General features: G+C 43.4%; 5 protein-coding genes across 5 annotated transcripts in view; 4 read left to right on the top strand and 1 right to left on the bottom strand.

Annotated features, from left to right (window-relative positions):
- Nucleotides 1-664, bottom strand: part of lmtk2 (lemur tyrosine kinase 2) — a 28,394-nt gene extending 27,730 nt beyond the window's left edge. Inside the window, exon 1 of the mRNA XM_030407754.1 lies at nt 130-664. Within this exon, the coding sequence (XP_030263614.1) occupies nt 130-232 (103 nt within the window). The 5' untranslated portion in view covers nt 233-664. The remainder of the gene's footprint in view (nt 1-129) is intronic.
- A 1,350-nt stretch (nt 665-2,014) lies between these two features.
- On the top strand, nt 2,015-4,905 carry pvalb5 (parvalbumin 5). Its single transcript, XM_030407760.1, has 5 exons — nt 2,015-2,180; nt 2,738-2,814; nt 3,809-3,941; nt 4,237-4,346; nt 4,628-4,905. The coding sequence occupies exons 2-5, from the start codon at nt 2,754-2,756 to the stop codon at nt 4,648-4,650; spliced, it is 327 nt and encodes a 108-aa protein (XP_030263620.1). The 5' UTR covers nt 2,015-2,180; nt 2,738-2,753; the 3' UTR covers nt 4,651-4,905.
- Nucleotides 4,906-8,093: 3,188 nt separating this feature from the next.
- Nucleotides 8,094-10,385, top strand: LOC115575576 (parvalbumin beta). Its single transcript, XM_030407759.1, has 5 exons — nt 8,094-8,232; nt 9,051-9,126; nt 9,343-9,475; nt 9,767-9,876; nt 10,084-10,385. Exons 2-5 carry the CDS (start codon nt 9,066-9,068, stop codon nt 10,107-10,109), a joined length of 330 nt encoding a protein of 109 aa, XP_030263619.1. The 5' UTR covers nt 8,094-8,232; nt 9,051-9,065; the 3' UTR covers nt 10,110-10,385.
- A 1,619-nt stretch (nt 10,386-12,004) lies between these two features.
- On the top strand, nt 12,005-14,812 carry LOC115574776 (parvalbumin beta). The gene is made up of 5 exons (XM_030406380.1): nt 12,005-12,149; nt 12,632-12,695; nt 12,825-12,957; nt 13,223-13,332; nt 14,506-14,812. The coding sequence occupies exons 2-5, from the start codon at nt 12,638-12,640 to the stop codon at nt 14,529-14,531; spliced, it is 327 nt and encodes a 108-aa protein (XP_030262240.1). The 5' UTR covers nt 12,005-12,149; nt 12,632-12,637; the 3' UTR covers nt 14,532-14,812.
- Nucleotides 14,813-19,196: 4,384 nt separating this feature from the next.
- pvalb8 (parvalbumin 8) lies at nt 19,197-21,904 on the top strand. The gene is made up of 5 exons (XM_030406720.1): nt 19,197-19,470; nt 19,908-19,987; nt 20,487-20,619; nt 21,071-21,180; nt 21,577-21,904. The coding sequence occupies exons 2-5, from the start codon at nt 19,927-19,929 to the stop codon at nt 21,600-21,602; spliced, it is 330 nt and encodes a 109-aa protein (XP_030262580.1). The 5' UTR covers nt 19,197-19,470; nt 19,908-19,926; the 3' UTR covers nt 21,603-21,904.
- The last annotated feature ends 3,098 nt before the right edge of the window (nt 21,905-25,002 follow it).

Below are 25,002 nucleotides of genomic sequence, written 5' to 3'. Positions count from 1 at the left end.
GCAACAGCTACCCCGGTAAATATAAGCTAACAGAAACATCTGCTAGCCAAGCAGCTTGATAGAAAAGAGTTGTAGTGAGTGAACAAACAGTCGATTAGCCGTGTATCAGCTTTCAGTCAGCTGTCTCACCTGATTTGTGAGGATACAGGAGAGGGGCACCTTCACACAGACATAACGCCGATAGAAAAATCCCACTGGCCAGCAACAAAACATATCGATGGCGGCTCTTCATCCTCCTAGCTTAGCTAACAAAATGTTAGCTAATTGGAATCGTCGTCCTAAACTGTAAATGGCTGATATGAAGCTAAATAAAGTGTTTTAATCATTGATCATCTATTTTACTTCAGTGTAGGCTACATAAAGAAGCATATTTTCTGACTGTTTAGCGCTAGCGACTTGCTGTTAGCCAGCTAACTAGCTTCGGCTAGCATGTCAATGCTAACAGTTTCAGCTGACGACAGCAAACACCGCTACGAAATATAGTGTTCCGTTGTCCATAGAGACAAAAGGAGCGATCGCCTTACACGACCTATCATATTTGGTGTGTTTAGCTTAGTGTTATTTAACTGAACATATCTACAGTAAATCAATCAATAGCCCTGACTATCATGATACACCTTTCCCCCAAAGCGCCATGTTCCTGTACAACGTCACATCACGGAATGAGGCGTAACACTTCAGATAATTGACTAGCGCCGAAGCCAATCACAACAAGGAATATCTGCACGTTAAACGCACAGAGCCAATCAGCTTCGAGCTTTATCATCAGTCATGTAAATCCAGTGTTTGTATGAAATCTGAAGAAAGCCTTGTACATCCAGTCACTTGCCAACCATGTGATTCACGCCACACAGATTACAGAGACGACCTGTCTGTGTAAAATATTTTTATATTTCTGGATTTAAGACCGGCTATAAACTGCCCAGCAGCATGTGACTGGTGGCCAGGCTGATTTTAATGGTGTACTGATGCTGGCTCAAGCATCATGATCTATTCCTTGTGGGGGTTTTTTGTAAATGTTAATTATGTAGTGATTTCATCTGATTATTGCCGCTCGGTAGATTTACGGGAAACTCCATATTCCCCATGATTGAATACTAAAACAAAATGCATCTCTACTTTAATCAGTACATCAGCTCCAAAAATATATCGAAAATGCTCTTGAACAATTAAGCTGTTGTAGGCAATTCATCCCAATTAAAGACAGTTACCTATTTTTGCATGTATGCTTTCCTGCCTCTATGTTGTTTTGATGACTTTCAAGCAGTAGCACATATTTGATTATTTTTTATAGTGTCATTAAAACTCAGCAAAAAATGTGCCAACAGATTGAATTATTGTAATATTCTAAATCAATCCACATATTACCCCTTACTTATATAAAGCTAAGGCTTACAAAATAACAATTGCCTATGCATGTGTTCACACAGTGTCATTATTATTTTCAAAATGCCTAGACATAATTAATACTGAAATTAAAGGGGCACCATGTAGTTTTCGGGAAGAAATTCAAACTCAGAATTTCAATATTTAAAATATAAACAAGGTTTTAATACAAACTCAGGAAGTCTCCTTAACTGAATGAACAAGCTGTCCTCTGAGGAAAATAAGGTCCCGGGAATGCTTTAGAAGCCAGAAAGGTGGCAGGGTCCGCCACATATAAACAAAGTAAAACAGTATGAAGCTGTGTCATCCTTTAAAGTCGGCTTTGTCTTCTCCAAATAGTACACTTTTAACAACATCACATAACTAATCAATAATCATCACATTCATTTATTCTACTGAGAGGTTCTGCTTTTGCTGTGTACACCTACCTCTGTGTTTTACATCATTATTCCTTCTTAGTTTCATCATGAATGATACTAATAGCCTTAGGAGTTGTTGTTGGATGAACATTGTATGATGAGATTGAAATGTCAATATATGATCTTTTTTGTATGTTTTACAATATGAGTGAGACAATTATCTGCTCTGATTAACTGATGAAGGAGGAGGAGGCTTTCAGTGGCGTGGGGGAAATCTCCCTGGATTTGAGGACAGATAACGTCAGGTTGCTTCTTGCACTCCGGATCACGAAGCTGCGGCGAGAGAGTGTCGCTGGCTCTTTGGCACAAAGCAAGAGAGGCAGAGCTCAGCACATCACAGGCTCAGAGAGCGCAGACCTCCAAACCCGAAGCACGGTGAGTACCAGGCTTTTTTTTTCTTTTTGCAAATTAATGTGTACGGTGATGTCAGTGTGATGAGAGCTGGCAGTTCTGTGTGTGTTTGCGCTTTGGAGCATGTCAGTTCTTGTGCTTTAAAGGGGCGGGGGGGGGGGGGAGTACAAAATAAATCAAAAGGACGTTCAACCCTTTTTTTGTGCTCAAGTTGTAATAACTTTCTCTGTGAGGAAAAAAAATCTTTCATTTTGTGAAACAAACCTCGATCATCATGCACATAATTTAACCCATGCATATGATGAAGTACATTTGCTTCTCTCTCGGAAGAAACAATACAAAGTTGTATCTTTTTTGTTTGTGTGGTTTTACCTGACTCTGAAAATGGTACAGCCCTCCTGACAAAGGGTACAACTCAGACTCTGACGTACCTGAAGACTACCCACAGAGGAATGAATATGCTCAATCTATCTTATCTGACAGAAACGGTTACCTGATAGCTGAAAACACCTGCACCGGTTTCCATCCACTGTCACTTTGCATTTTTTTCTCGTGCGTGCATGTGTGTTTGTATCCCTCAGGCAGCTACAGAGGACCATGGCATTTGCAGGGATGCTGAGTGACGAGGACGTCAAGGCTGCGGTCCAGGCTTGTCAAAGTGAGTCAGACGGCTACACACTCGCACGCAGACACGGATACATAGTTTAGGTGAACATGAGTCCGAAGACAGAGAGAGTGAGAGGCACTGTTTAACCCACTCCCACTCCCACAGGGGATACCTGTGTGATGTGTTGTTCACAGTGGGGACAGGCCCCCAAGTCCCCACTGTGAACCAGGCACAGGCAGGTAACCAGGCAGCCATGTAACAGGAGAGCAGTTACCACCCAGATACCAAAGTGTTTATGTTAAGCATTCACACAGAGAAAACCAAAATCACACAAGCTGCGCCGCCCTCACATCCCACAGCACTTAAACATTTATCTCTCTCTCGCAAATCTGACTGCATGACAAGGAGAACACGGCTCAACTGCCCCGATGAATATCAAATGTCAGTGCTTATATGCCCTTTACTGAAGAAACCCCTCCTTCTGGGAATGTTTCAGGCAAAAAAAAAAACATTCAAACTGTCAGTTGTATGTTCATATTTTTGTGCGCATCAGCAAGAGGACGAAGCATTTTTGTGATTTACTGGAAGAAGTGATGGGGAAATGAGTCACCTCAGGGTTGGGGGATACACTTTTTAAAGACTCCCCCTCGATGCGAGATGATTCATTTTTAAATCAGAGTGCAAAATCTTACACCCAAAAACTCACCCTGGATCTGAATTTCCACTTAGAACGGCTTTATAAATAAAAAGCTTTTAAAATTTAGGACGGCCTCAGACCCCACAGGAGATATTCAGTCTGCTTTGACTGTTTCAATGGCATAGTTACATAGCCTAGAACAATATAAAACAGTGATGCGCTGCAGGGTGTATATTGGAAAATGTCACCGGTTGAAGAATGAAAGCCATCTGAGCGAGTGAGTTAATGCGACATCTCTATTCATCCCCTCACCATCCTTGCTTTCTCGTCATTCTGTGATCAACCTTTAGCTCCCACATCTGTCTTCACCCTCTCTCTCTCTCTCTCTTACTCTCTCTGCATTTGTAGCCCCAGGCACATTCGACTTCAAGACATTCTTTGCACGAGTGGGACTGACCGGCTCCTCTGAGGCAGATGGGAAAAGAGTGTTTACAATTCTGGACCAAGACAGGAGTGGCTACATCGAGGAGGAGGAGCTCAAGTAAGGATAGGGCGTGTGAGTGCATGTGTGTTACATCCATGTCCATCCATCGTGGTGGCCTCGGGCAGAGGTCACTGTGCGAGTGAAGCACCTTTCTTCTGTGAATGAAGTTAGTGACACATGAGGGACAGGACTGGTGAGGGAGTGATGGAGTGACGGAGCGGGGGGGAGGCGGGTTAAGACGGCTCAGAAAAAAAGCCCTAGAGGGGGAGAAAATGCCACCAAACTAGATAAAAAATCCACAATGATACAAGGTTGAACTTATCGTTGATATTTTTTCTGTCGCAAACATCAGGCTGTTCCTGCAGAATTTCTCTCCGGAGGCGAGGGAGCTGACCGTGGCTGAGACCAAGGCTCTGATGGCCGCCGGCGATAAAGACGGGGACGGCAAGATCGGGCTGGAAGGTGCGTGCATGTGAAACATTCTCAACAAAAAGCCGTCTGCAGATGAGGAGAGGAGCCATCTGTACAGGGGAGCTGTCCATTACTTAGTGCTGAAATTGCAGTCTAAAAAAAGCACACACAAAAAAAAAACCACAATGAAAGCGCACAGAACATAATCTGGTTTTTTGCTCGGTTATCTTGCTTAACCATAATGTTGTGTGACACCGACTTCTTGCCCGGAAAATACTGTTGTGCTTAATAGGAATCTGACTGGATCCTCTGTTTCTGTTTCTCCCCCGCAGAGTTCTGCGATATCCTGAAATAAAGAGAACGAGTACACATGCCCACGACTGTCTTTCCCTATTCTGATCGGTGGGTTTCTCACGGACATCCTGACTATCCAGACGGAACCAGAAACCTCAGATAATCTGCACCTGCCTGCTGCTGCTCTCCCTGTTGATGTGATACTATAATGAATAAGATGTTTGGTGGACAGCCGGCTGAAGCTGGATATTAGTTGTGTGTTGTGTTGAATAAATCAGGTACCCGGAATGGATCAATAAATGTATTTGAAATGTGGTATCATTGTGTACGAGGTTTTATTTATTCTATGGCAGGATACGGGCTTCAAAGACTAGTGTGGGGATATGCAAGGTATTCAGGGGTTTAAATCAACTTGATCCTGACTGCATATAAGAAAGTTAGAGGTGACTGACAATACTAAGAATAATCAAAAGAGTCTTTTCATCAAACGATCCTACATGCAGCATGAAGACGGCAAGCTGGTTCAGAGAGTAAAGCTGTTGCAGCAGTACCTTGACTTTGGGGTTGACAATGTCTTGTATACGCATGTGCATATTGTTTGGATTGACGCAATAAAATGTTGAAATTCTAGAACTCAAATGTTGCTAAAAAAAAAAAAAAGGCTGTTGTCTACTTTGATACTGCAGGTTTCGTCACAGAGTGCGATGGAGACCATTTGTACAATTGACAAATGTTTATAATACACAGTCTGGAGCAGCTTATGTCTGCAGCAGTCAACTCAACTTTCAGAATTCATATGATTGAATACAAGAGTGAGTGCAAACCAGCGTTACCCGCCAAGGAGGTTATTTTCCATGTGTCGTTGGTTGGTTTGTCAGCAGGATTACACAAAAACCATGGAACGGTTTTCCAGGAAACTTGGCTGGCAGATGGGTTGCAGCCCAGAAAAGACTGGTTAACTTTTGGTATTGATCTGGATAAAGGGACGAATCCAGGCATTCATTGAAATTTTCCATAACATTTTTGTTAATAATGCATCGATCCTGATTAAGAAAAAAAATAATAATAGGTGGCTGGCATCTAGGAATTAATAGGGGAGAGTGCATAACTGTAGCCTCATATTTTTAACTTTTCACCCTTTACTAGTTTTTTACTTATAAGCGTAATATTTCCAGTCGAATGTCAAACCTACACGTGTCTGATGTCACAAACCACCGTTGTCACAACCAAGTTTTTCAATAAAGACAACGAGACACGAAACTGAAAGTGGATGTTGTTTAGGCAAACGACAAAGACTGTCTTGAAGATAGAGCTGGATATCTCAACAAGTTAATTGATCCCATCAAACACCATGTCCCCATCCCACCCAAATTGTAGGGGTTTGGTCCCTCACGGTGTTGGCTTCATGGTTGAGGCCCCTATTGGGACGAGTATTGCCTTTGCTTGAACAGATTGCAGATTCTGGCAGACACCGGTAGAATTATCCACCAAACCAAACAGAACCAATTTGACTCCGAGGCGAATGTCCTTGGTGACTGATTGGGGTTTAGATGATGGTTAAACGCCAGGGGTGACATATTTCTAAAGTGGTCACATAGACCACTAAAAACACATTCATCAGTCACGTAAATACATCGAGAAAAAAAGGGGGGGGGGGGGGGGGGGGGGGCGGTCTCCGCCCTGGTAAATTAGTCACCTGTGAGAAAAATGAGCTGTGTTTCATGCCATGGAGGCGTAAAATGAGTTGTCAACATATTGCTCACTTGTTCGCGCACGCAATCAGACTGCACTCAAAAAATAGTCTGAACGATTGGTGCCTACTAAGGTCAGGGATCCGGTGGTATAGGCCTCAGTCCGTGTCCCTGTTAGGATGCTGGGGTTCAAGTGAAACTCGACTCACTGCATGCTGACTTCAGATGAACCTTATGGAGATATAAGGTAGCATATACTTTAGGTAGCTGGTTGATGTGACAGGACAGCGTATTGGCTGACGCGGCACATATCTATCATCTGAGACCGTCTCTGGGAATGTGCTGCAACTGCTTCACATGCAAAAATGAAAAGCCTGACTCCGATAACTTATAATGAACTCCTTATAAGCTGAGAAGAATACCAACTCTATAGGAAAAATAACCAGACAATGAAGTAAATTAACTCCTACCACCGACACTGCAGGCAAGGGTATCAAATAAATGATATTGGACGGATGCACCGCAGGCTCGTAATGCATATGAATGGGATCGTTTGTGAACATTTTACTAACAGCACAAAGAAGGAAGAATAGTGGAAGGAAGGATGAAAAGGAAGGAACTATCAAGCTTTAACTTAATCATAAAGCTAGAAAGTTTTTGAATTCCTTATAATCTGTATGTATTTCTGCATTAATGTGAACTAAAATTTGATCAGATCTTCAAAGATCCCCAATCCCACATCGAAGGATCAGAGAGAGTCTACCATCAGACAGACACTAAACGAGAACGGTGTGTTTGGCAGGGCAGAACATCTAACGTTTGCTAAACACCGAATGGATGAACCAGAAGGCTGTTCGAACAATGTTCTTTAGAGCGCATTACAACTTTTTGGGGTTTATTTGGTGGTTGGGGATGCTTTGCTGCCTCGGGACCAGGGCGGCTTGCAATCACTGACAGATCTATGAGTTCGGATCGAACCAGTGGATTCTAGAGGACAATGTCAAGGTATCTCTTCACAAAAACACACAAGTTAGTACCAAAGACGATTAGAGCGGCAGCCCATTCCTAAATTCAACAGAACTGTTAGGGGGAAAACCCTGAAGTGAGCAGCTTTCTCAGGAGAAAAAAACCACAAACCCTCCAAAAGCCAATGTCTTGGGAATAATCAGATTGCAGTTACAGGAAACGTTCGGTTGACTTCATTGACACTCACTTTTCCCAGAAAATATAATTCATGTTAGATCAATTTAAGAATGGAAAACGTTCTTTGTGCGTCCTCACTGTATTATTTTTATGACCAAGATGAACTGCCAATTACAAAAGGGTTTCACAAACCTCAAAGCACCGACTGTAGGGATAAACACCCAGACGCAACAAAAAGCAAGAGGGTTTTCGAGGACAGTCCTGTCACACATATTTACAGCATTTTAATGACCTAATAGGGCTCTTCTTTCCAAAATGACGTATCACGTTTCCGGCCGCACATTAAACGCCCCATATGTTCATCAAAACAGCGAACGGCCGCTTAATTGGCCCCGACTTCTCGGTTGTTTTTTCCTCACACGCACCAAACTCTCAGATCTCTCAGGAAGCCGGCACATGCAGATTCATATCATTTATAATCTCAGCATCTTGAATGTTGCCCGTAAATCATGAGAGAGCAACATGTCCCGTGAAGCCAGCGAGCAGCGAGCAGCGAGGCCTGCTCGGGTTTCCACACGTCTAGCTATAGGCCACGGCACACATGGTAGCATCCTCATTTGTTCGCCTAAAAATAGGACGAGACTACTAGACACATTTTTTCGAAACCCATGCATCTTGGTATACCTGATACTGAGACCCAAAGCGCTGTAAATGGTGTTGCTCCCGGCTATAAAAGAGCCAGTGAAGAGGACTTGTGGCAGTCAAACGAGTCCGCCTTGGTTTTCACTCGCCCTCAACGCAGAGCAAAGGTGAGTGGGAAAGTGCGCATAGGCCGCGCCGGCCGGCAGCTTTACGCAACTGGAAAAGGAAAGGGACTGAGACCAGGAGAGCACCGTGGACTATAACTGTAGGGAGAACTGGGAACAACATAGCCGAACAACCGCTGCTACCACACGGGACCGCAGGGAGGCCACACACTTTGATTTCTAAAGGATCAACTTTTGTGGAGGATAATTGCGCTCTGATCTCTTTTAACCGGATGATAAAAAAAAAAAAAGAAAAAGAAAAGAAAAGCTGTTTATTCTTGGCTCCTGTTGGCCTCACAGTGGGAGCATCATCTAGCCTATTTAGTGTCATAGCAGCATAACGCGCTGGGATACACACAGCCAGGCTTGTGTGTGTGTGTGTGGGAGGGGTGGGCATCCATAGGCAAAGAGTAGAGGAACTAAACGAACAGGAGCGCTGATGCTGCCTGACAGCATCTGCAAATTAAAGCAATGAAGTAGCTGAATCGTGACCAAAAGAAACCGGTGGACAGTTTTAAGCAACTAGATGCTTTAAAATACAATGTTAGATAAGATAATGATGCCTGGTGTGAAAGCTAGAGGACACTGATTGATGACTTTTAGCTCACGGACCAAAGTCTCTGCTTGATATCTGATGATTTAAAACACAGGAAAGACATGGAAGATGAGCACTGAGAATGCATCTCTGAAGGCAATGCGTCTTAGATCCTTAGAAGCAGAATCAGCTGGCTTTAGAGCAGGATTTTCAGAACAGCAACATGATCACTGCACTGCATTTGTGATGTTTAAACTAACCCCGAGCCTTGTCTTCTCTCCTCTAGAATAAATAAGAAAAAATGGCCTTCGCTGGTGTACTCAAGGATGCTGAGGTGAAAGCTGCCCTGGACGGCTGCTCAGGTGAGCCTCACTGTCTCCACTGAGTGCCCTTTTTTCTCTTTTCACTGCACATTTTGCTGACTTAAACACATCTGGATTGAACTCTTCAGAATGTGTCACATAAACTGCCAGTTTAAACTGCAAAGTTATCACATGTCACATTAACATCAACACTCAAGTCCTGTGCTGAAGCAGCCTGCCGGCCGGGTGCTAATTGTGCTAACATGTGTCCTCCAGCTGCTGACTCCTTCAACTACAAGTCCTTCTTCAAGGCATGCGGCCTGTCCGGCAAGTCCTCCGATGAGGTCAAGAAGGCCTTCGCCATCATTGACCAGGACAACAGTGGCTTCATTGAGGAGGATGAGCTCAAGTAAGACACTCTGGAAATGCACACTTGAGCAAGCAATGGCCTCTAAGGCACCGAGACAAGATTTTAGAACTTGGTTACACACTTATAGCACTGCACAAGCTAAAGAAATGTTTACTGGAGCCTAAAGGTTTAATAACCTAAAACAGTTAAATACTCACTAACAGGCTCATTCACACATCACATTTTGCCTTTAAACGACACTCATTCTGCTCAGTGGTTACCAAACAGACCAGTCAACACAGTCTGAGATGTGCATCATTTTAACTCCCGCTCTTTTGTACCACCTGTCAGGCTGTTCCTGCAGAACTTCGTTGCCTCCGCCAGAGCACTCACCGACAAGGAGACCAAGGCTTTCCTCGCCGCTGGTGACAGTGACGGTGACGGCAAGATCGGAGTCGATGGTGAGACCCCTCTTTCCTGCTTTGAATGTAGCAAAGATACACACACCTGCAAGTTAATCAGCATTTTAACATCCACTCACATTACTTCTAATACCTGCACACACTCAAAGTCTTGGTCAGCGAACGGGTCCAATCAAGCTGCTGACCACGCAAGAATCTGACTCTGTCTTGTTCTCTACTAACGGCAGTTTCATTCTGTTTTCACAGAGTTCGCTGCCCTTGTTAAGGCATAAATTTCCATTGACCAAGATCCACTTCTTCTTTTCATGGAACTGTGAGCTTCTTGCAAGAACCAGTAATCATCAGCTGAAAGAATATTTTTTTATACCTTATTTATGAGTTGCCTGCGGAGTATTTCTCAAACATGGAACACATGCTTTTACTGTGAAATGTTATTCGGGTGTGTTAAATGTTCTGAAAAATGACTTGTGCAAACTGTACAACACCATATGCACTTTGAGGAAGAGTGAAAAAAAACCAGGAATAAATACTCTTTTGGTGTAAAGACATCTCCCTCAGGTCAGTCTTCTTTAGCATGCTGCATGGGGCTTTCTCAAAACAATGGGCGGGGGGGGGGGGGAGGAGGCACCTCAAAAATGGGATTTTGAAGAGGCACTGAGAGGCAATTGAACCGACCTGCCCTGCACTTGTTTTGATAATTGCTTAACGGGATGGGGGAGTTGAGCTGGACCCGAGCCACAAGCCACAAGCTGGCAAACGTAGTGGGAAAGGCCCTGGGGCTTTGCTTGCATGCTTCCAAGACCCTGGGAGGTTTTCAACGGATAGCTGTCACACACATAGTGCAATTAGCTGGCCTGATCCAAGGTCTTTTTCTCCACCAACTGCTGCGTAGTCAATTAGATGATGTGCTGTGGCAACAGGGGGGCTATTAACAGCCCCTGTTGCATCAGCAGCCTTTCAGCAGCTTGGATCTGGCGCATAGATGCAGATCTTTGGATTTCTGAGGAGTGTCTTTTCTTTTTTAAACAAATCAATCAATTTCTTTCTCACAGGGATTTAGAAGTGACATCACTCTCTATACACAGAAATATTAAAGTGGAATTACGATCCTCAGGGGAAGCTACGAATGCTCGGGGAGCTGCAAGTCAGCAATATTTAAAGCCTCAACCATATCAGATGACAGTCTGAGCTTGTTGCCATCAACCAAGTGGTCAAAACAGAAAAAGAGGCATGGTGACAGCGGGGTTACCTCACGGGACAGTGCTGCCACCTACAGGCCAGAGCTGCTATCAGCATTCCAGGCAGAGATTTAACTGTGCGGGCAAGATTGAGAATTCCCTTCTCCCCTTTCTTTTCTTTTCTTTTCTTTTAATTTCTTTTCTTTTCTTTTCTTTTCTTTTCTTTTCTTTTCTATTCTATTCTTTTCTTTTCTTTTCTTGTCTAATTTATCTTTTCTTTTCTTATCTAACTCGTCTTTTCTTTTCCCTTCCCTTTCTTTTTCTTTTTCTTTTTCTTTATTTGGAGTTTAACATGTTGACTTATGACTTACAAAAAGATAAGGTGAAAGCAGCAATCGATGGAGTTATTGTCCAAAACAAACAACCCTTTTCTTATTCTATTTAGACAACGAACACTTAAGAACTAAACAAAACATGCCAATCAAAATGGGACTGATTCAAACCTGGAATATAACACTATTAAAAACCTGATCTAAATGCTCAATTCAATCCCAGAAACAGGCTCGATCTGAACAAAACACAAAATAATTCACTTAGATGATAATGGCATCCATCCAAAGCATCTGTTCCTCACAAATTTAACTACAATGGGCACACTCTGACACTATTTGATTGATATGCTCTACGTTTATTCCTCAAAGTAATCCGTGAATACAACAGTCAACAGCCTCCAGCTCAACATTGTTGCTCAAAAAAGAGGAGAAAAACAGCCAATTAGCGCCACTTACGCGCCTCTAACGCACGCACGCTCCTCCTGAGCACTTCCCAATTCGTCCTCCTCAGCAGCGCGCAGGCCTATTCTTAGCGTTATGGGGGGATATGAAAGACTTCTTCAAACGCACCTTTTAAGCGTCTTCATTTGTGAAACTTAAAATAGACCCCTCTGGCTCGCAGGGGACGAGATTTTCGCCGCCCCCCCCCCCCCCCCCCTTCTCTCGGCGGTGTCAGTTGTCTTATGCCTCAGATTTCCGATCGGAGCGAAACTATAAAAGGTCACCGGGGAGCACCGGGCGGATCACTGCAGTCGACTCTTGTCTGTGTTACCTGTACCCACACAAAGCAAAGACAGCAGAGGTGAGTTTGAATGAAATGGAGGGAGAGGAAGACGGCGGGAGGGAAAAAAAGCCCCGCAGCATCACGCCGGGCATCTCTGAGAAAACCCTCATTTTTAAAAACTTTTCTCTATTTCTGTGTCTTTTAATGTGGACTTCACATTGCGATGAAGCTAAATAAAGAATTGTTGTTCTTTCGTCTGGACGGCTGCGTGAGGACGTGGATTTACAGCGGCTCAATCTCTCGAGTGGGACGTCCAACTCGGAAAACAAGCAGAAATTTTGAATTGCTACTCTGATTTTTTTCCTCATCGGAATGATGACAGTTTGACGATTGTGGCAACAGACTGTGGACTGTGTAAAATGGCCAATATCTGCTTAATTTAACGTGATCCACTGGTCTACTGCTTCTGATGGATGAAATAAATATGAATCAAGTTCGGTTAAGTTGTTGCTTGACATGTCAGTGACTTGTTACCCGTTTTTCTTATTTGATTTCTGTAGTTCAGAATGCCCTTCGCTGGACTGACAGATGCTGACGTCGCTGCAGCCCTGGACGGGTGCAAAGGTGAGCCTCCACCTGACGCAATCACAACCACAGCTCCTCCTCTGTTCGGAGCATCGCTCTGCTTTTATGTGTAGTTTGGTTTGTTGACTATTTTCAAGTGTCGGCTCACAGATCTGCACTCATTTTCAGACGCTGGATCATTCGACCACAAGAAGTTCTTCGCCGCCTGCGGGCTGTCCAAAAAGTCCGGCGACGACGTGAAGAAGGCCTTTGCCGTCATCGACCAGGACAAGAGTGGTTTCATTGAGGAGGAGGAGCTCAAGTAAGACATCCACATACATGTGCCCGCACCGGTGCACAGTGCTTTAGGTGTGTTGTTCTGACATGGCTGTGGGGACTGGAGGGATGTATAGTCACACTGCTTCATCTTTCATTTTACCCACCTGCCTTTTCATTATTGGAGAGGAATACACATGAATCTTCATCAGGACCTATTTGTGGTCAGGGTGAGTCTGAATTGTGTCTCAGGCTTAGCTGAGGTCCGTGAACTAACCACCGCCCTTGTGTGTGTGTGTGTGTGTCTGCAGGCTGTTCCTGCAGAACTTCAAGGCAGGTGCACGCGCACTGACAGACGATGAGACCAAGAAATTCCTCAAGGCCGGAGACACCGACGGTGACGGCAAGATTGGCGTTGATGGTACGGACCCTGATCAGCTGTTATCTTGGGATATTAAAGGGGCACTATGTAGTTTTCATGAGGAAATTCAAACTCAGAATTTGAATGTTGAACTGAATAAACAATCTGTTCTAAGGGTGTGTTCAGACCAAAGGCAAGGCGTTAGATACAAAGCGAATGATAGGAAGCGAATGGACGCGACGTCATTCAGGCATTTGCGTGATTTGAAAATATTGAACGAAATGAAACATTTTTCAGGTGAGACTGTGTCGCGAAAGACTATCAGCATTGACCTTCACGCTGACTTCATGACGTTATATCACTGATGTCTGTACAATGGAGTAGAGGATATTTATCACTAATCGTTGCTGTTTGCGGACATCGAGAGCTGTGCGATAACACATCTACTCGTACCGAGACAGGACAAATAATGAGCTGCAATTGAGGGAAGCAGCAAGGAAGTCAGACTGCCTTGTAAGTTTTGGAAATATGTCTCAGCACAGCATAGATGTGATGGATCCGAACTCCATTCAGGGAACAAGCATTTTTAAAGTTGTTTGCTTGTCGTCTGGCCAAAAAACCTGACAAAGCATGAATTCAGGTTTTTTATGAGGAGGCATCATGATGTTGTTATTTCGGCGTCCTTTCAATCCATTTTTTTGCAGTCAGATCATAGTGAAATTGCTTCGTTTTGGGTTCATATGGTGAAACTGATGAATTAAGTCTACTTTTTGTTGATTTTAACACACAGATTTAGAAACTGCCATTCACCAGAAACAGATAAACAGGCGCTCCACAGCTGAGAACCAGGCACCGGTCAGCCTCAGGTAGTGCTGGAATTAGCAGTCATTCAGACGCACTGCTGGGTGCCGCTTGAGTAAAACAGATAAAAACGAATGTGATCAAACTTGTGCGAGTAACACAAGGGAAATACTTTCCTCTCATTTGTTTCTTCTCAGCCTGTTTGAGGCTGGAAAGGTGGCGGGGTCCGCCAAACATAAACAAAGTAAAACAACATGAAATTGTGTTGTGCTTTAAGGTCAGTTTGTTTATTCAGTCATGAAAACAAAGAGAGTTTCATCAACAAAGATCTTTCTCCTCTGATTAAAATTTCTTACCCAAAGCGACATAATGCCCCTTTAATGGTGGTAAACAGACACCAGCTAACTGTGTTTTTCTTGTGTCTCCCTGCAGAGTTCGCTGCCATGGTTAAAGTGTAATGTGTCATACAATGGCCAATGACCAACAACACCTGCTCTGATGGAACAACAAAGCCCATGTCGACCTCCCCCCTTTTCATCTGAATATAAATAATTTTTATACATATGCTGAACAGACGTTTATCCTCCTATGCAACACACTGTCCAAAATGATGATGATTGTGAATGTCGCTCGGTTGTGTTCATGTCTTAAATATGAATTTTGCTTACTGTAAAATCTCTATGATGCACTTTCCAGGAACGAACGGTACAAAAAGAATAAATATTCTTTTGCTATGGTCTTATTGGACTTTTCATTCTTTATTTGGGCCATGATTTATGTCTGTTACATTCTTGAATGGCATCTTATACAGACTCAACAGGTCAAAGTCATGCGCAGCCTCTCCTTCCTTTTGATTTTGCATGTTAACAGTGGTTTACCATGAACATAAACAGAAGAACTGGGACTTCTGTGATTAGAGATGTTGATATATGTGACAGATAAATTGTTTTACTTACCAATTACTTGTCAAATTCATACTCAGCAACAAACAGTTGGTAGCATATTGTTAGAGTAACTGCTAACTGTAGCTGACTTAGCCAGTTAGCTCAGTTAGCCATGCAGCTAGTGGTTCAGGCTGGGAGCTCCAGTACAAAGGGAATTGGTAGCTTTTAAACTGCTAGCACAGGAGTTTTGGACTGCTACACTGCAACAAGGTACATTGATATCATAATACCACGACCGCTACACAATCACATTCTGTTGATCATTTTAATTTATTTTATTTTATTTTTTATTTTTTATACATATCGCCCCTTTAGAAATATGAAGTAAGTAAAAAGTATAGCCTACATATATGTATAGATGTGAAAACATTAGGAAAAAAGAGAGTATAAATGCACAAACACTCATAAGTGTTGCCAAAGAGTATGGCCTGAAAGAAGAATATTTGATAGAGAAAAAGAAAACGATTTGAATAACTTTGATACAATTCTTCCTCTTTCTATGTTCAATCCAATGGTTTTATAAGCATAAAAGTAAAAAAGAAAAAGAAGAAAAAGAAGAAAAAGAAAAATGGGGCCAAAGCAGCTAAAATATTTTGACAGTACATAAACAGTAATTAAAAATAAATAAATCCTATCAGCATCAATAAAAACGGTCCTAATGTAGCCTATGTTCATGACATGAGGCTCCAAATGCAGCCACTAGATGGCCTCATGTCCATTGACGATAGAAGCTGTGACAGAGACAAGCGCTTACAGCGAAACATCCGGCAATAAAAACGGCAGCTGTTTGGAAATCTATCTGACGCTCTCGATTTAAACATTCCTGGCAGAAGTCGAGCCTGTGAATTTAAATAATGGGGCCCCATTCATATAGGAAACACATGCAGGACCAAAATAATGATCATGTTTTTATTTCCAAATGAAGCTGCGGAGGCTGAAGGTGGAGGATCTATACATCCAGGCTTGTAAAGGACATTAGCAAATGTAAATGAATAAATCATCGCCCAGTAACACTATAGTCTGTCAGGTATCAACATGGCGCATGACATCATGCACCGGGTCTCGATCCGGTGTCCGCTCTTGTCTCTTTTTCACACACGGTCCCGAGGAGATGATTGAGTTTCTCTTTACCTGCTCAGGAGTGCGGCTTCACGAGGAGTTCTCAGCAGCAGCAGCAGCAGCAGCAACACATCACTTGTTGAGGGGCCCCATTAACAAGTTGGCACCGGGATTAGGTTTAAGAGAGGGTTGACAATGACAAACCACCGGAGATCCTACAAGCTTTTATTCAGTAATGAAAGACAACAGGGTGCTGCCAGAGAATTCAACAGCAACAAAAACAAAAAAGCTGCAGTGCGTCCAATGTGCGCACAGAATACCCGTCCCTCTCACTGACTACATGTCAAATTTAAACCCAGAACACAACAAATAACATTGAAAGGACATACAATTTATTTCTATTGATTTCTATTGACACCTGTCTTCTGTCTTCAGGCTTTTAAATAATGCTTAAGAGGCTCTTTAGTGCATGTCCTGACACTGCCCCGGGGCCAACACTACCTGCAGCTCACGGTCACCAGCTGACGCGTACAGAGAGCGACGCGCTGCCAAAAGTCTGACTTCTAATGTGAGGAAGCTGGCCGGGGGCTGCTGCGTCCCTGCCTTTGGTTACATTCAAGGAAATCCCCGAGTGTCAGGTTGCAGACATTTTGGAGACAGCACGCCAGGCTCTGAAACCAGCTGCACTGATGATTAAATGAGCATTTTTGTTTTAATTTCCGGTTTAATATTGTGCACAACGATCGCACTGTGCCTGTCTGTCTTTCCCCTCCCCACACTACTGCTGCCACTGCTGCATGCTGCTGCATATGCACACCTTCAACTAACCTTACACACGGAGAGAAATAACCTTCTTTTGCCATGTGCTGCTGCAGCCAACATTCTCCCAGGAGTGAGCGTAATGACCCCTGGATTCGTTTGTGCCAGAGCCGCCGGGGGCCACAAACGCCCTCGGAAAGACACATCCCTGAATTGGTCGTTTTTGCAGCTGGACAAAAAGTCAGTTGTGCAGCTCTGTGCTCCCAGAAAATTGGATGAATCAAAGTGTCCAAATGATTAAAACCCCCTATATCAATGAAGCCTTGTTCGACCTCTGACTGCTACGCCTCTGTTTTAATAGTGCATGTGAATACCTGGGACACTGCTCATAGTGCATCATCATCACCATCACGGCGGGACGGGGACACACCGACAGCAGAGGGTGACCTCGCGTCCCTTAATCAGCACAGTTGACAAAGCAGTTTAGCGCGACTGTCCCCCCACCGTCAGTGTGCGTGAGTGAGAAGGCTCTGGGAGTCCCTGACATTCACCGATCAGCACCTATATGTGTCTGAGGTCATATTACTGTAGATTCCATTCAATATTTTCAACTCCGTCTGTTGTCAATCTGAGCAACTACAGCAGGTAGAAGTTCAATGCAGCCAAGGCGGGTGGAGCAGAACGCACCAGACAAACAGGTTACCTATGGACTGACCTATAATTCTATATGATAAGGGTACAAGCCATGGAAACTACACGAATGCACGAATCAATGCAAGGGTGACACTTTTGTAAAGGTTTATAAACATCAGCCTGAACTTCACAATTAAAAATGAACTAATAAATGGGTTATAAAGCATTTCATTGTTCGTTAACAGTCAGATTAACTTAGGTTAAAGCAGCAGGGTTTCAGGCGTGCGTAACTATTCTGGTCATACATGCGCCCAAAAGTCTGTCATGGATATCTTTCACTGGTCGCACTGGTGTGCCTGAAACGTAGCAGATTGTTTCCTCAAACAACTGACTTTATTGTCTTGTTGCGTGTGCTTTGAGTTAAAAGAAGAGAAACATGTATCTGCATCTCTGATTCTTATGAAAATAAATGACAAAATGTGTTGGGAAATCAAATAAAATGCAATATTGGATGCACCTTAATGGAAAAATTGGACGCACCTTTGCAACCAGTAGGTCAGGTGGTCTGGACCCCTGGTTAACTATACATTTAATCTAATGATGTTATTATAAAGTGTTCAAACTCGGTAGATCGTCCATGAAGGAATGTTAATTCACATTTACTTCATATATTAATTGATATGAATCAAGTAAATTAGATGTCAGTAAACATGCACATTTATTTATGTTTAATTTATACATGTTTACGACCAGCTTCGTACTTTTTATGAAAACAGTTAATGTAGTGCTGTCAGAGAGGCTGAGAATAAAGTTTGACTTAAAGTTCTCTCTTACTGGTCTCCGGCTAACTTCCTTCATATCAATTCATTTATGAAGGAACTGAATTGATATTCCTTACTAATGGATCTCAGTGATGGGAGTGATGGACTGTAACTAAGTACATTTACTTAGTTACAGTCCTGTATTTAAGTACCTTTTTTTTAGGAACTTATATACCTCCACTACAGGACATTGTACATTTTCCAACTACATATATGTGATAACTTTAGTGCTCATAGATCGCACGCTGCGCCAGAGCCAAAGCAGCACTTTTTCTTGTATTAATTGATTTTTTGCGGAATATCGGCTCCGCTAATCGGCCAGGCGCGTGATTTAGATGCTATAAACGAGTACACAGTACACACATGAAAACATACAGCACGTGCTTTTACTTAATTACATTTCATATCAGATACCTCAAGACTTACACTCAAAAATGGCACTATTTATAACTTTTCTATTCATCAAAATCATATTTTAACGCCAGATCTTTAATTTTACTCAAGGTGACACTGAGTCACTTTGACCTCTTCCCTATTATAATCCGGGCACTACTCTATGTATTCTTTCCTTCTGCAGCAGCACAACACATGTGACATGAAGGGTTCAGTGTCCGAGGACATTTTATTTCCCATAACTCACCTCGGGTGTAATAATAATATGGGCATATTTGCGGGTGTAGCTCAGATGTGCTCGTTTTGGGACCGCTGCCTGTAAAAGGATCTCGGCATGGAAGGGTGGTGGTGGTGGAGGGGGAGAGGGGAGAGAGAGATTGCAGTTACATTACAGCCTCCCTGCATCCACTGTACTGTATAATTCTGGAGGTGAGAGGAGGAGGAGGAGGAGGTGGAGGAGGAGGGGTGAGGGGGATGACAGGGAGGGAGTGGCGGATGGGGGAGAAGAATGCGCTTTTTAACTTAATTTGCTATTTACAAGGGCGTTACAGAGGTCCGCGGTCCGGTCTCTGTGTCCCCCGGCGTTATAAATAGTAAAGGTTAATTAGTTAGCTGAGAAATTGGATCAGGGGCGGGCAGTTAGAATTTGATCCACAGACAGGTAACTCAAGCAATCCCCATTGTCACTGCAATCAGACCTATATAAATCCGCCTTGACAGACAGCAGTCACCACATAGCCTTACCTCTCCGCTGGATCAACGACCGGGCGAGATCTCCCACTAACACGGTAAGTTTGGCTGCGATGATTTCTGTGGATGGAAGGTCGTTTTTTTGTTTTTTTGTTTGACTTGTTTTTTTAGACTTGGCTCCTGCAGATTTAGCGCACTTTTCTTTCTTACTTTTTAGAATGTCGAGGCTGAATGTGTTGAGGTGACAGGTGAAATAATAGGCGTGCGTAAAAACTGGAGACTTTTGTGCGTCGGAGGCGGCAAAAGGCAAAGACGGAAAGTTCTTAGACCTCTCACGTTTGATCTGTAGGATGAGATTAAGGGTACACATTCGGACTCTGTAGATTTAAGAACTTTTTCCTCTGCTCCAATCACTTCTATGTCAGTTTTTCTTTTTTTTGCCACTCTCTGCTCTCCATCGGTGTCAGCTTCTGTGTTGTGCTTCTGTGCCTGGATACATGTGTTGATAATTCACCGTGGTTGTTTCCTCCTGCAGGAATAAAAAAAAAAACAACATGTCTCTCTCATCTATCCTCTCCGCTGATGCCATCGACAGTGCTATCAAGGACTGCCAAGGTATCATCTTCCACCAGTATCATTACTGCTCTCTCCATTCGATTTGTTTTGCTCTATACAGTATTTCTAGTGGAGCCTGTGCGCTCACCAGACTGCAAAATGGTGACATGGAAAAGGATACATTACATTAGTGGAGTGTACCCTAAGGTGACAGGGTTACATTTGTTAGATTACTTTGGGAGCATCAATCAGGTCCACATATGATCCCACCAGTCGAGGTCGAAGATGAGGAGAAATTGGCCTCTCAAACCACTAAAATATAAAATATTCCACAGGGAGCCTTCAGGAAGCTCTGGGCAGCTACTTGCATCACACTTAATTAACGCCTGAGCAGTCATATGTCATCTCCTCTCACAATGTAAACAGACTTAGCTGTCTGAGAATGTGCTGATACTACAGGGAGTTAATTCCAGTTTGGTGGAAAAAACAAAACAAAACAAGGCTAGACCGACACCAAATACTGACATGTACCCCGGTGCCGTTCTCTGTTCTCCTCCAGCACCAGACACCTTCTGCCCCAAGAAGTTCTTCCAGGCTTGTGGCCTCACCCAGAAGAGCCCCCAGGATGTGAAGAAGGCCTTCGCCATCCTGGACAACGATGGCAGCGGTTTTATCGAGGAGGAAGAGCTCAAGTGAGTTGAGTTGGCCGCTTCGACAATTCACAGAATCTTTCTTCGCTGTGTTTCCTGCTGGAGAGGATTTGACGACTCTGCTCAGTCTTTGCTGATGTGTTTGTGCCAGAGGGGATGGAGTGAAGGAGACACCCGGTCCATCATGAGTTTATCCAACTTCTCAGGGCTGACATGGCTTTTAGCAGCACAGTCATCGCTCACCAGAGGTTGTGTTCTCTGGCTGTACAGAGGCAACTTAAACCTGAAAACCTTTGGGAATTACATGATTGATTGACGTCCTTTCAACTTATTTTACATCTTGTTACCTGTGCAAATGTATCTTTTGTAAATATATTGCATAAGGACAGATTGGACCCCTGTGTTCCTGCGTTCTGTCTTTGTGGTTGTGTTATGTATCCTCAGCTTCTGTCCTGAACTTCTGTGTGTGTGTGTGTGTGTGTGTGTGTGGCAGGTTTTTCCTCCAGAGGTTTTCTCCTGGTGCTCGCGTCCTGACAGATAAGGAGACCAAGGGCTTCCTGGCCGCTGCTGATGACGACAGTGATGGTCGGATTGGAGCAGAAGGTAAGATACGGACACAATTTTCCAAACCCTTTCGTATCTTAAATTGGAGATTGACTACATTTAGCTCGGGACGGTTGTTCTGGGTCAGTAGGTGACAGCTCAAAGAGAGCGCTAAGGTAACACAAACAGCGATGCCTCTGAGTCCCGACACACTCCTTCTGTCCTCCAGCGGCTCAAAACTGACACCTGCACAGTGCTTCTCCATCTGTAATTCTAGATTTGTGAATGAGCTTAATTGATCCGACATGTTGTGTCAGTGGCGTGCTGTTCACTCGAGAGCACAACACCCGAATTAGCATCACAATGCTAGCTCTCTGTTTCTCTAACGGTGTCATGTCCTTATACTTGGAGGCAGGCGGTGCGTCTTCTAACGCTGTCTTTCTTTTTCCTCCACAGAGTTCCAGGCCATGGTTTTGTCCTAATCACCCGGTTCGCCATCTCTCCAACTTGATCTGACCCCTGTTCCCCCCCCCGTTATTCCAACGCTTCAAGGGCTCTCTTAGTTTTAGTCTTTTTCCTTCTGGTTAGATAAAAACCTTTTAAATTATTTTTATTTTGCAATGACTCGCTCTGGTCCGCAGACGTACACATTCTCATCATGTTTTTGTTTTTTTTTCTTTTACTTTTTCGTATGTTTTAGACAGACCATAAAGCTGTATTTCCCAAATAAATGTACAATTTACCAAAATTACTGAGAAAATAAAATGATAAAATCCCCCCAAAACACTGTGGCTCAAGTGTGCATCTTTGTATGTCTCTGTGTGTCTCTGGTTTGAGATGACACCAAGTGGCACGACAAGAAAAACATATTATGGAAGTGTTGAAATGTTTCATATGTGCACATGCACAGAAAAAGCCAACACAAAGTCACACCATTTTCTTAACACTTCCTCTGTGTCCTTAGACCTTCAATTACCAAGAGGTAAATGAGACTGAATGTCAGACAGTATCATAGATATGAGAGCTGAGACATGTCGTGCTTCAGTCTGAGGTGTGTATATACAGTACAGGCGTGTGTTTGTGTGTGAGAGAGAGAGAGAGAGAGTTTAGAGCCAACTCAGGGAAAAAGCAGAGGAGGTGACCTTGATGACCACCTGAGTGTCACCGCGGCTGGATCGAGTGACACCTGACCTCAGCTTTGTAAATAAACCCAGCTGAACCTTGGTGCTGCTCGGGCTGGGGCCACAAACCACACACGCGCGCGCGCGCACACACACACACACACACACACACACACACACACACACACACACACAACACACACACAAATATGAAACCCAATGTATTTGCAAAAAATCAAATGTGAGATCCATCCATGCAAACACAAATAATGTATGCATATAAATACACGCACTTCAGAGTTGGAGACAATAAATGAATCAGTGTGAGTGTGTGTGTGTGGGGGTGTGTGTGTGTGTGTGTGTGTGATGCACAGATGCAAGCTCTGCAGAATGCTATAGCCGAGGATGCTAGCCTTACATGTGTGCTCCCCTGCCAGGCCTCCGAGAGCTTGCTCAGGATATATTAAAGAAGAATCGTTTTTTATCACACCTCTGCATCCTGTCCTCCGACAGACTTTAAATAGCACGCTGTGTTTTCAATCTGTGCACTTAGAGGATTGACGGGATTAAAATTAAAAACCACCTCACTGTTCAAACACCCGTCACAGGCGCCAAAATACAGTCCAGCGAGTTTTTCCAGCGGATCTACCTCGGTGTAATTTCAATACCTGTATATTACAGGGTGAAGCTGACAATTACAGCAGACACCTGCTACTCAGAGCTGTGGGGCATACCCTGGTATTAGCGTGCAAGTGTAGGATGCTGCTTGATTCAGATGGTGTGCTGTGATAATGATAGGGATCACGCTGCCTGTAACAAACCTCAGTGTGTTCAACTGATATAAATGTGACGAGGCCATTATGTTTTAAAGGCACACTATGCAGGATTGGTTGGTTGTTGGTTGTAAATAAAAACAGCGAGTCAGAAACCAATCGGTGCTCCCGTGAGGATCAACTAGCGGCTACGGCCGTGATTCAGGCATGTCAATCAGCGAGAGAGGCGACTGTTCATTTGTCCAAACAGTTTGTATCAGCTCCTTTCCAGATGATTTTGTTTGGTTCAAAGCCATTCAAAAGATGTAAGATTCCTACAGTTTGGGCTTGGCAAAAGCACCATTGTTTGATTACCTGGGAATGAGACTCAACAATCGACTATCTTTCTTTAAAATCACTGTCACCCAGAAACTCCCCAACTCCCAAAATACGGCAGCTTGGTCAGTGTCCTGTAGCTTCAAATTATGACGCTCAATCTACCCTTCTGGGTCAGCTTTAAATGTGAATGGCTCTGCGGTAAATTTAGCAGTAATATCTAAGATGCGACGTCCAGTGAAACTTTAAGAATTAAGGTAGCTGACAAACATTTCACACATTATGACATATTGTGACTTTAGACTGTTATAAATGGTGTGATCTGATTAGTTATAGGCACCAATATGACTTGTTTATCTTTAGGTTCAGGAAAAGATATTATACTTTATGATTTTGGGTTAAAATATGTTAAAATGAATACTTAATTTACGCAAGTTGTCCATCCATCATTCCCTACCATCCCGACTCAGACTTTGCTCGTTCTTAAGACTACTGCAGTTGTTGGGCGGTTCAAAAAGCGATGCAGGAGAGGTACATACAGTGTCAAACTTACAGGTGTGCGGCCACTGACCAGGCGGCTGTATTTGACGCATTAGGATTTAGAACTGCTGTGAACATCATAAGAAAAAGAAAATACTGGACTCAAACACTGTCAAACACTTCTAGTGGGCCACAGGGGATTCAGAGGGATTACTTTTGAATGAGTCGAGACATGATTTTTCTTTTAGGAAAGTCCTGCATAACACATCTTTGATACGTTAAAATGAATGACCATTTCAGACTGTATCAGTGAAAGTCGTCTCTATAACTCGGTGAAAGACAATCAATAACTGACCTAGTGTAAATGATTGATTACTTTATAATCAAAGTGAAGTTGGAACAGGAAAATACACAAGATCAAGCATTCATGTTTACAGTCAAAAAAGATAGTATCTCGTGGTGTGGGTTGAACTAAAATAATGCAAATTAACCTCAGACATCCTCGCACATTCAGAGAAAATAATTGATTAGAGAAACTTTATTCCAAACTGTTCAAAATTCAAGCTACCCAATTTGAATGAATGATCATAAGATACATTTACAGATTAAAACGATGCCCAACAAGACAAAAAGCACACACAGCGCTAATTAGATCATCATATATCAATATCTGCTGTTATCAGTCTGATCGCTGCAGACAGAATGGCAGAGGGAGAGAACCGGGGGGATGGAAGGTGGTGGTGGGGCAGGGTACACGACTGAAAAGCGGGACAAGGTTGGGGAAGCCAGTAGGTAACCCAAGCCAGGGGACACACAATGGAGCCATGACCCCTGTGGGTCATGAGAGGCGAGTGGTACACAGGAAGGAAATGTGAGCCAACAGGTCAACACTGACTGCTGGATGTGCTGCTGCGAGACAGCAGTACAAGATAGTGTGACAAGCAGATTACCTGGAATCAAGGGCAGAGAGAAGGGGCGAGAGAGAGAGAGAGAGAGAGAGAGAGAGAGAGAGAGAGAGAGAGAGAGAGAGTGAGAGAGAGAGACTGCAGTTTTGACATGCCATGAATGTACTAGTCCTGCTGTGATGACAGTGTGAGAATGATGACAGAAACCAGCAGTTATTGGAGTGTAACAGTATCAGCCTCATGAAAACGATTGTCAGGAGATAAAACAGCTATTCAGACTTAACATAC

The sequence above is a fragment of the Sparus aurata genome, chromosome 23 (assembly GCF_900880675.1).
Source record: "Sparus aurata chromosome 23, fSpaAur1.1, whole genome shotgun sequence".
NCBI classification, from domain to species: domain Eukaryota; kingdom Metazoa; phylum Chordata; class Actinopteri; order Spariformes; family Sparidae; genus Sparus; species Sparus aurata.
The sequence above is the reverse complement of the archived record's forward strand: the minus strand, read 5'-3'. Positions and strand labels throughout refer to the sequence as shown.